The following is an 11,803-nucleotide window of genomic DNA, read 5'->3' on the forward strand; positions in this document are numbered from 1 at the left end:
GCAGTCTGGTGATTGGCCATATTTGCTGGAGCCACTAATTTGCTGGGCTGTTAACACAAAGTCATGAGCTCTGTTTTTTGCAACAGCAACATGTGCAGTTTTGGTGAGGTGAACTGACAGGGGTACAATGCCGAGTGACTGAATTCAAAGCTAAGGTTGGTTACAGAACTGGTTTAAAACTGAGCTTACGGTGTTTAACTTTTCATTGGTAAAGATTGTAATGTGACGTTGATGGCTCCAAATAGGCAATTAATTGTTTTTTGTTTTTAAACTCTGCATCTGTGCAGTCAAGCTGAGGACGTGCACTTGGAGGGGACGAAAAATTTTATTTGTATGGAGTTTCAATTAAACAAGCACTGCCATACTGAGTTTTGTAATCAAATGGTTTGGATTGCACACAGGAAGATGGCACTGCTAAAGGGTGCAAAGAAACCGTGTACACTAGCTAGTCTGTGTACCATCTTTTGTCCGGTGCATCATTTGAACCCTAATAGCTCAGCAGCAGACTGATGTTTCTGTGAAAAGAGAATTCCTGTGGGCGGATAAAACACATTTAGGAAGATAGAAGCTGCCACTTTACGAACGCACTTCGCGGATGATGTAATTTGCTTTAGAGGCTGTCCAGTCTTGTAACTAAATTACGCTTTGACAGCAAGCCATTCATTTTTTGGAAGTGCACCTGTATGGAGGTGTGAACGGTAAGCCCGGGCAGGTAACCCATCTTGAGCACACTCACCTGTCCAACGGGTACAGCAGTAGCAACCACAATTCCAGCTCCAACGACGCTAGCGGTGCTTTGCTGAGCTGAGGCAGCGTTCAGAGCCACGGCCAATGCCATCAAGCACTCGTGCATGTACACACCCATCACTAGGCATGCCAGCCTGCCAGTCTTGTCCTGTTGTGCAACATGAAAAGGCATGAGCCAGTAATCAGGTGCAGTCGGTGGTAGTGCCTTCATCACACTGTCTTTCATGCCCTTCATAACACTGCTGATGTACAGAGTATATCAGTAATTCTGAGCACGCGACTTCTACTAATTCTGGAGCACAGAAGAGGCAACAAACACGGTGTGCTCTGCTTGCAACTTAGGTTGTTATGAAATGAAGGGTCATTAAACAAGTTAGATTTTTCAAGAAATGCTTCGGCGCGGCAGACAAGGACAAAACGTAGAATAACACCACAGAGCGCCAGAATAGAATAACACCACTGGCGCTCTGTGGTGTTATTCTACGTTTTGTCCTTGTCTGCCTCGCCGAAGCATTTCTTGAAATATGTATGACCAACTGGCCTACAAAACAACCCTTCTCAAGTTAGATTTGCAGGGCATTGCGTGCTGAAGCAGCACGGCTTGGTAGAATTTCAGAGTGGGGCTATCGGTGTGGCAAACACTGGAGTGTTCAATTGCAAAGCTACCGCCCGGTACAAAGGGTAAAGCCATTATCATCCATCCATCATCCATCCATCCATGCTGCTTAACGCAGAGGAAATGCTGTGCGTACCATTCGCTGTAATAATTGACTTCGTTGCTGAACGTATCGGAGTTCTCATGAACTTGACAAAGTCGGATTGAACTAATTTGTCGGCTGGAGTTGTCGGAATGTAAACTAACTGGCCAGGCTGACTAGCTAGACATTTCTAGACATGTCTAGTCATTTCTAGTATTATCGGTGGAAAAGAGCAGGAGCCAATTTTATACTCACCCACTTGCATCTCCATGAGCACACTGCAACTTTCCTGACTCGCACGCAGCGAGTTCGTGTAAACGCCCAGCGGTTTCATTTGGATGACAAAATATTTCATACTGTGATGAGAAATTAAGTCTCAAGCAGTATAAACCAGTCGTTAAATTACCACAGACCTCTAATTTTGGGTGTGTTTTCTAATGCGTTAGGCATTAGAATACATGGTTCACCATGTGGTATTCGCCTATGGCTGCTAAATAATTTATAATTTAATTTCTTTATCCTGTTTCGGCTTCATCGTCTGAACGATGGCTATGATGCATTGGGAGTGTTTAGGTCACGTGAGGCATGAAAAAAACTGTAACGTAACTGCTGATGTGTCGTTTGTAATCATTCCAACTCGTGAAGCAGGCTGGCCTAAGCGTTGTAGTCAATTAAAACTACGTACTAGCGATTAGTATATATTTTTTTTTCCGTGCATCACGTGAAGTCAACACTCGCAACGCATCACAGCCATCGTTCAGTTACTGAAACTGAAACAGTATAAAGAAGAAATTCAATCAATTTATTTAGTGATTCTTAGGTGAATACCACGTGGTGATCCATGTGTATTCTAATATCCAACACATCATTCGAAAGAAGAAAGCATGCAACTAAAATTAGGTGTCTATAGTCCTCTAACAGATACCAGACTCGACCCATCAAGAGAATTCGCTGGGCTGAGCTAGACAAGCACAACTCGATGACTGATCTCAATCTTCGTTACCCGGGGCAACACCCGTTGTCAAACGAGACATTGCATGTCTTACAAGTGTGGCGTCCCAAGTTAGCTGCGCATTGCTGTGGGCTGCTTTTTTTTGCTGTCCCACTTACTACTCGCAGCTCCTCAATTCTACAGCATTTACAGGTGTGGAAAACAGTAAACAGAGCACGTTTTTGCCTTCCAAAATTTTTCACACGCTTTTACTTATCGAAACTGGCAACTGTGGTATGTGCAGGCTGGTAGTAGACCCTAGTCCACTTTCTCGTGAACAAATAATGTTTCTTCATGTCCAATAGGAAAGGCGTGATTGCAATTAGAACGGAATAGCATGCTCTGTAGTCCACACCTGTACGTTCACTTCGCCAAGCACATTGAGCTGGGTCAACATAACCCCTGGAGTCCAGCTGGCTCATTCAAATCCGCTGGATTTGCCCGACAGGTAAATTTCAGCATGACAGGCTGACTCGACCCGTTTCTGTCGGGTTCATGTCGGCAAACCTTGGGACATATTCGAAAACGGCGGCCCAATGTTGACCGATGGCGAGCATCGGCGGATGCTGTAAAATGGTATCATTCTACCTGCAGACCGAGCGTCAGTCCGTCAAGAACGGAGTGCACAGCCATGGCGCCCACTAGCATAGCCAGGCGGTGGCCTGCGGCACGTGTGGGCCTCTCGCTGTCCTCGCCGTCTTCCACCAGGTCGTAGCTCGAGGGCACCGCCACAATGTTGTGCTGCGTGGAGGGCATTGTGGTGGTGGCAGGGTGCTGTCCCTGCACTAGGCCTAATAAAGAAGGGAGGGGGGGGGGATAATATTATTAGTATTGCGAAATGATCGGTAGCAAAAATAAAGGATGCAATGAGAAAAACGCAGCTATTTTTCAATTAAGCATCGCGTGTCTTATTCCTGCAGTGGACATAGTTGTGTGGAAGATCAGGTTGGGAAGTTTGAAGGGATGTGTTGGCTGCAGCTGGCACAGGGAAAGTTTGATTGGAGTCGCTTTTGTCACGTTGTCATCTTCTTCCCTTTGTATTCGTCTTTTTCGCGCTTGTTAACCATGAATATGTACCAACTAGGCCAACTCAGAAGGGTATATGCTTGGGCTTGTTGGTTCATATTTGAAACGTAAAAACCGTAGCGCAAAGAGACGAGGGCACAGCCGTGTGTTGTCGTTCTTTATGTGTCCTCGTCTCTTTGCGCTACGGTTTTTACATTTCAAATATGAACCAACAAGCCCAAGCATATACCCTTCTATAGCGCCATGTGTTGTCGTTCTTTCTGTGTCCTCGTCTCTTTGCGCTACGGTTTTTACGTTTCAAATAGGCCAACTCCTTACGTTAATGCAATTTAATTGGAGATCAATGGGAACGTTTTTGACCTGCAGGGGATCTAGTTGGGCTGATGGTGATGATCTTACTCTGCATATGACGAGAAAATGAATTTATCGAAACAATTTAAGGGGCTCTTACTTTATTAATGCGAGAGCGTTATATGGCTCTGTCGCGTCAGCAAAAAGTGTCCGCGATTTTGTCCGCTCGATTATTCTCTGAAGGTAAATATGTGAAAGTGTGATTGTGACAGATAGTATGTGATAAAATGTTGCCGTGGGAGAAGTTTGGTTGATGAGATGTAATTAATTAAACGCGAAAAAATACACTTAGACTTCAAAATAAACATGAACTTCAATATAGTACATGGATGTTAGAACAGCCACGGACGTCGATATAGTATGTGGACGTTTTGCTTTCGCATTGCTCCAATTGGGGTCGCCACAATGATCTTTAAAGTTTTTATGACATTGACTGGTTACAGCTGTTGCTGGAGGCCAGAGGGCTTCTTTTTTCTATGTGATCTATATATAGCATAGTGTCCCTACCAGAGGTTTATGCTGAGCCCCTAGCCACTGTGGGGCTCTACGAGACCTGCTGTACAACCTCCACAGGGCTTCATAGGTGCTGCATTCAGAGCACTTACTGCATGCAGCTGTCCATTGTGGTGCACTGGCTTGCAAAACACGAAAACTACAACTACATACATTGCGATTGACTAGGCATCAAATTTAGCAAATTAAGGCTCAAGCTAGGAAGAGCAATGGCCCAGCCTCCTGGCTCTGGATGAAGCTTCGGACAAGACAACTGCTGGCAACCAAACCTGAGATATCCTGCGCCAGAAATCTGCGCTCCTACTAAAAGCCAAGGAGTTTATTTGTGAAACTTCGCAACGCATCATTGCCTTTTATAAACGGTTAGTCATGAAAGCAGCCAGTCTGGTGGTGTACATTATGGTTTAATATATTTACTAGACTGGCCAGTACAGTTCACACTTAATGGAATCACGTAACTGTCATTCAGGTTAATGGACAGTGACATTCTAATTCAAAGAGAATTGCCTGGTATTAGTAATAAGTTGCACATGGTCACATGCACCGTGATGGTGGACCAAACGTATTGCCTCTTCGGTGCACATGGAAATATTAGCGAATGAGGTTAGCGCACAGCATTAATCAGCATGGTTATTTTCAACATGGCGGCTGCTGTGAGGTCAGATATCTTATCATCAGCCCAACAGGACATGGGCCACTCGCACTGATATCCATTTAACACGGTTCTACACCGGCTGCGGCTACCGCACTCCCGCAAGCTTCCTAATCTCCTCTTCCCACATGACTTAGCCTCCTGCTACCTTTGCCTTGCTTTAGAATCTCCCCTCCATCCACCATTATCCTAAACAACCGTCACCGCGCAGGCAAGCTACTTTGTACCACGTACATATACAGTACGGTCCACTGTTAAAGGGAACATGCAATCGTGTGGCCTCCGCGTTTCGCGAAGCGTTGCCGCTCAGAGCTGGCGAGAATGGGAGGCACCAGGCGCACGCGCTGAAAGAGCAGCCGGGCGTGCTTACCGCGCATGTGCTTTGTGCCGTCAATTCTCACTTACTCCCAAGGCAGCACTTCGCAAAGGCCACGGGATAGCATGTTCTCTTTAACAGTGGACCGTACTGTACGTTGTACATCTTGTTGAAAGATATGGTATGATACAAATCTGTCGAATGTGGGACACTGCCTTATAGCCTTATAGTTCACACTTAATGGAATCACGTAACTGTCATTCAGGTTAATGGACAGTGACATTCTAATTCAAAGAGAATTGCCTGGTATTAGTAATAAGTTGCACATGGTCACATGCACCGTGATGGTGGACCAAACGTATTGCCTCTTCGGTGCACATGGAAATATTAGCGAATGAGGTTAGCGCACAGCATTAATCAGCATGGTTATTTTCAACATGGCGGCTGCTGTGAGGTCAGATATCTTATCATCAGCCCAACAGGACATGGGCCACTCGCACTGATATCCATTTAACACGGTTCTACACCGGCTGCGGCTACCGCACTCCCGCAAGCTTCCTAATCTCCTCTTCCCAAATGACTTAGCCTCCTGCTACCTTTGCCTTGCTTTAGAATCTCCCCTCCATCCACCATTATCCTAAACAACCGTCACCGCGCAGGCAAGCTACTTTGTACCACGTACATATACAGTACGGTCCACTGTTAAAGGGAACATGCAATCGTGTGGCCTCCGCGTTTCGCGAAGCGTTGCCGCTCAGAGCTGGCGAGAATGGGAGGCACCAGGCGCACGCGCTGAAAGAGCAGCCGGGCGTGCTTACCGCGCATGCGCTTTGTGCCGTCAATTCTCACTTACTCCCAAGGCAGCACTTCGCAAAGGCCACGGGATAGCATGTTCTCTTTAACAGTGGACCGTACTGTACGTTGTACATCTTGTTGAAAGATATGGTATGATACAAATCTGTCGAATGTGGAACACTGCCTTATAGCGCGGACCCTTCAAACTGCCGCACCTCTGGTGAGCAGGTTTGTCCCTGAGTTCATGGGTGAGTCGATGAGTTCGGTGTCGCTGCTGCCGGGTGAAGCTAGCTGCTGCACTTGAGCGGGCATACAGTGGGAAGCGGCTCGGCGCCGGCCCATCGCCATCAGCAGGCTCTCCAAGTACAACGTGGTACAGAAGCCAATGAACACCATCGCCTCGGCGACTGGGAAGGATGTGGAGGTGGCGCCTTCGCCACTAACGCGTGCATCCAGTAAAGCCGCCTGGACTGCGGAGCGCACAGCGGGCATCAGACCCAAGAACAGGGTGCCCAGGAAAATGCCTGCTGCCAGGCACCGCACTCGAGACAGCGTCTTCTTGTTCCTGCTGCTGTTAAGGGGTAAAGAGTCGTGGTGAACAGCCATCAAAAAAGCGTGTGAAAGACGATTACTTTAACTGAGACCTGTCAAATATGATATCCCTAATTCAGATGCAGACAAGGCAGATCAGACATCGTCCACCTGGGGTGTCACTTTTCCGTGTTTACCGATGAAAACAATGGATTTGTGATGACTGGAACAAGTGGGTACACAGAATTGAATAAAGTTTGTCGTGAGTTACTATTTGCTTGTAGCCTGGTTGCGTTTGTTGCCCAATGCGGCATGAGCTGGCTTATTGCTGTGCGAGCAAGCTTTTTGGAGGCTAGCAGCTTTGAAGGTTAATCTTTTCTTTTTGTTCAGAATATGCCATAATAGGGCACATCATTGGCATACAGCGGGCCTCAGCTGGATGGCCGCACCGCAAAAAAAAGGTAAGCAAGCAGTGAAAAACTGTTATTACCATGACAGTTGCAGTCACCGCGCAAACCTCGTATCGTAACAAGCCATTTCTAGCTTTTTCTACTGACTATATGGCTGTTCGCTTGAAGTGAAAGAATTACAAAAGTGACCAACAACTTTCTAAGTACTTACACCACTTATAAGGAATGCTAACTTTAAAGGAGTATAGACACCTAACTTTTGGGTGTGTTTTCTCTTCTTTGTAATGAGGCATAAGGCATTGCACGATTACCATGTGGTATTCTCTTACAACAGCTAAATGATTTGTAATTGGATTTCTTTCTCGTGCTATTTCGGTTTCAACAGCCGAACGATGACTGACGTCAAAGAGAGGTTATAGGTCATGTGAGGCATGAAAAACTGCACTGTAATCGCTGCTTCTACATTTGTTGTCATTCCAGCTCTTAAGAAAGGCTGGCTTCAGCACTGCAGTGAATTAAAACGATGCAGCAGTGATTATAACGCATATTTGCCATGCCTCGCGTGACATGTAGCCACACTTTGACATCACAGCCATCGTTCAGCTGTTGAAACCGAAACAGCATGACAGATAATTTCGATTATTAATTATTTACAAATTTTTAGGAAGTACCACCAAAATTTTTAAACGCCCTTACAGAAAATGGGCGCAGCCGTAACCGACACCCATATGGCATGTGTGTTTTAGTCAGTATCATGCCTATTTAGGGAAGGGGGTGTCAGAGTGAGTCAACTACATCAAAAAGCTTTTACCGTGTGTAAGCTTGTGAAAAAAAAAAATTGGTTTTGGGAAAAGGAAGACACAGGCACTGTCTCTCGCTTCTTGGTGAACACCTTAATCGCACCGTGAGCGAAAGGAAGAAGGAGGGAGTATAATAGGCACTGCAGTGGAGGGCTACGCACTGGGGCCTTTTGAATTTCGCCTCCATCGAAATAAATCGATCAGTGCTATTGAGCACATCATGAGAAGGTGGCTCTGGATTAGTTTCAACCACAGAAATCAATTTGCATGCATCAAAATTTCAGTGTGCAAGGATGTTTTCATATGTTTTGCCCCCATCAGAATGGGACGCCACGGACGGGATCGAGCCCGCGAACCTGCTCTGTCTCATATTAGAAGCTAAGTCTGGCCGGTACTCCATCATGGCGACTCTGACGTCACGTGCGAGTCATTCTGTCCGGCTCTACTGCATTCGCGACGGCAGCACTATTAGCAGCCTGGAAATGAAGGACGTGCGATTAATTACCCTGTATATCCCGCGAAGCAGCCGATGAAATGAGAGCCGGCAGAGAAGTAGCCAAGGGCGAAGACCGTGGCATTCAGCGCTAGGCCTAACAGGGCGGTGATGATGTGCAGGGTTGTGGCCTCCATGCTCCTGGTTAGCTGCTCGCTGGCGGTAAAGGACCGGTTCGCGGACGACTTGAACGTTTGCGCATAGGTGTGTGATTGATCGGGTGACGTGAACCGAGACTGGCGGCACGCGAGGAAGCAACGAGATGCAAGACTAGAATGACGGAAAATCGGTACAATCGACTGCGGCAGCTGGCTCCTCTTCAGCTTCTTCTTTTCTGCGTCCTTTATCTTCCTTCTCCGCCGCCAAATCCCAACATGTAAACATTTTACTCTCAGATACACCCTTCGCAGATTTAGTAGGATTGCTTAGAATAAAAAAAAGCAAATTTCCAAAATTGGCTACGTGAAATATTCCTGCTTTCGGACGTGGCTGACTCTTGCCACAATCTCATCAGGCCAGTTAATTGATTTTAACGAAACACGAAACGAGCATTTTTGCTACACGTACGAAGACTACAAACAATATATTATAAGACAAAAGTCCTGCACTCAATATCTTATAATTATTGAAGAGGCATGTGCCTTGGAACTTAACCTGACCGTTCCTGAACTGACGTGCATGTAAGATATTTCGCATTACTCAAGCTTGCGAGCATGTTCAAAATGTGTTTTACTCTGTCGGAGCAGATGTGGCATTTGTACATCGACAGCTGAGGGACTGTCTCCAGTGTACAAAATGGCGTCTTCAACCTGAGTTCTAGTGCATGGGCATGCCAGAAGTTGCGGCGACTATGTCATAGGACTTCGTTACGATAAAAAATATATATATCACAGGCCGTTCTGTTGCACTGCACTGAACCGCATCACTGCAAAGTATCCGCGTCTTTGAACTGCCCTCACAGATTCTCATGCTATCAGGAAACTTCTGATCATCCAGAGGAGAGGAACGATCCCGTAGGTTGTCCTTGCAGCCGACAACGGTTGGAGATCGCAGCGTCGCCACTTCGCCGCCAGCCCGCTTTTTCTACGGTCATGGCAGCCTATTAATTGTGGGCAAAGACGGTATGCACGTGACAGGCTGCACGCTGCTCACGGACAGTCTGCTGCAAAGTCGCACACCTGAGTTAGTAAAAATGTGAAGGAGTCGTGTTTCAAATTTTGAAACATTGCACTGACGCATTGAATGGAGAAAGAAGCAGAGACGGGGCAATCGCTGGCCATATCTGCTTCTTCGTTCATGTCTCCATTCTTGGCACTGGGGCAATGACTCAAAAGTTGCACCCCATACGAGCGTTGTAGTATGACTACTGTATCAGGTGAAGTTACGCGGCTGGAAGGTATGCCAGGGTGCCAGGTGCAAGGCTCAGAAAACCCAGTATGTGAAGTCGTCCGAAAAACTTCAAACCCAACTTCCGACACTTGTGGACAATGTTTAAATCTGGCGCGCTGATATTTTAGAAAACTCAAACCGTGCAGTTAATGCATAATGACTCTAATAATTATTGTATTGAAATATTTGTTATTGTTGTTGGTTGTATTTTTTGCGACGTGACTTCATTTATATGTAAATAAGTCTTTGCGCCCAGTCACAACTTCGGGAGCGAAAGCGAAACTCCTCGGGCCGCGTTTTTGCGCACGGCACGTCGACAGCACCTTTGTGCGCTTTGTGGCCTGTGCATAGAGAAAGATATTGGTAAAGAGCGGACACTCGGCGAAATCTGGCCCCAGGAAATGACGCGCAATCCTCCTCCTCCACTAGATAATCTTCCAACTCCAGGATGGCGCCACCAGTCTCTAAACGCGCGCGCGCGCGCGGGCGGGTAGCCGGCGCGGCGGCTCAGACCCATCCGAGTGGCAGACAACGGAGCATCGTGGGGGCTGTTTTGTGCGCGTGAAAGCGTGCGGCGTATTTGTTCGTGCGGGCAGACCGCAATTTTTTTCGTCTCTCTTGCCCTTCGACGCAGAACTCCTCCTCTTTGTGACGGCGGCAAGGTGAGAAATGTTTATTTGAGGAAGTACGCTGTATTGCATGCAATTTAGGCGGCCGCGCCGGCCGCCGTTGCTTGTCTGCAGTTCGTGAAGCGGCGCGCTCGCTCTGTGGCCAGCCGGCTGTTGTTCACGGCATTCTTGCAGTTTGTGACAACGTCAAGGAAGGAATGTTTTGTTTTTGCAAAAGTACGCTACATTTCAAGCACTTTATGCAAAATTACGCTGCATTTCGAGCACTCTAGCTTAGTACGCCGGCGCAGTTGTGAAGGGCGCGCGCACGCTGTGTCATGCTACGCCGTGGCGGGAGCGGCGGGAGGAATGATGCTGCATGATGCAGCCTCGCCGGTCGGTGCGTAGAAACAAAAAAAAAAAAAACCCGCCCACGGCCTGTGGCCCGACGCGCTGTGCCTAGCGGTTAGTTTTGCTTGGTTTCGCGCTTTCTCGGGACGTCACGTTTTTGTATGGCCCCCGACAATATGTAACTTCTTATGGGTGACATTTGTCGGTGTAAGGTTAAAATGTACTTTTTTGAAAGTGGGCGAACGGCGAAGACGATCGTTCCCGCGCAGCAAGTACGGGACCGTAGTTTTCAAGACTGGTGGAAAAAAAAGATGACGCACGAAAAGCTCAAAAACCTTACTTTTGTAGTACGTATGTATGTATGTAGTACGTGTGAAAGAGTCCGTTATCTGCGCTCGTGGAAACGCACATTTCGCCCGTGCATTGACAACACAGGGATGCGCTTTTGAAAACCGGCAAAAAAAGGCAACGCGTCGGGCTTTCTAAACTCTAAAGAGCTTGAAAACCAAGAACTGTTAAGCCGATAGTTTAATTTGCTATGCTTCTTAAGACATACGTTGCACCCGTGTATTTTTCAGTGCACCTAACACATTGAGTACTTCTGGTTCGTAGTCCGTGTTGTGGCCGTCTTTGTACGAAATATTCTCGAACAAACCGCGTACTCTGCTGTCCACCTAGGTTTTAGAAGGCAGACAATAACGTCGGGGAATGTAGAAATGCTTGCAAAAAGCTGATTGGTATCTGCCGTGTAGTACGGTATGTGTATTGTACTTTGCGCAACGACGTTCAGCACGCGAGTTTCGCAAAAACATGTTTACTCCGCTCGTAATTTCGTTCCCTCGCCGCTTTCGCACCTTTTCACTGTTTACAGAGTTACAATATAAGGTGACTGAGAATGACCATACTTGCGAATTTTTCAGGTGATGCCACCCGTCGGCAACACCTGCTGTATGCCGTGGTGCCGCAACAGGATCACCTTGAGCAGGAGGCCAGGAACCATCTTCCGCATCCCACGGCTTTGTTTGTGTTGCACAAAATAAATGTTCTCATTTCACTCAAAACCTGGTGTCTTTTGTGGAGTGCTAATATTTGGCAAAGGCTGTGATGCAGCTGCGTTCATGGCTGGTCAAAA

General features: G+C 47.0%; 1 protein-coding gene across 2 annotated transcripts in view; it reads right to left on the reverse strand.

Annotated features, from left to right (window-relative positions):
- Positions 1-11,803, reverse strand: part of LOC149366225 (zinc transporter ZIP3-like) — a 42,538-nt gene that overhangs the window by 1,730 nt on the left and 29,005 nt on the right. Inside the window, exons 1-4 of one of the 2 annotated variants that reach the window (XM_089549598.1) lie at positions 8,336-8,585; positions 6,305-6,660; positions 3,025-3,227; positions 737-895 (exon numbers count right to left, since the gene is read on the reverse strand). In XM_089549598.1, the coding sequence (XP_089405724.1) occupies positions 737-895; positions 3,025-3,227; positions 6,305-6,660; positions 8,336-8,460 (843 nt within the window). In that variant the 5' untranslated portion in view covers positions 8,461-8,585. Of the gene's footprint in view, positions 1-736; positions 896-3,024; positions 3,228-6,304; positions 6,661-8,335; positions 8,586-11,803 lie in introns of those variants that run through there. The other variant, XR_016283647.1, reaches the window with a different exon arrangement.

Source organism: Amblyomma mixtum, chromosome 1 (assembly GCF_055824585.1).
Source record: "Amblyomma mixtum isolate Tamu chromosome 1, ASM5582458v1, whole genome shotgun sequence".
NCBI lineage: Eukaryota > Metazoa > Arthropoda > Arachnida > Ixodida > Ixodidae > Amblyomma > Amblyomma mixtum.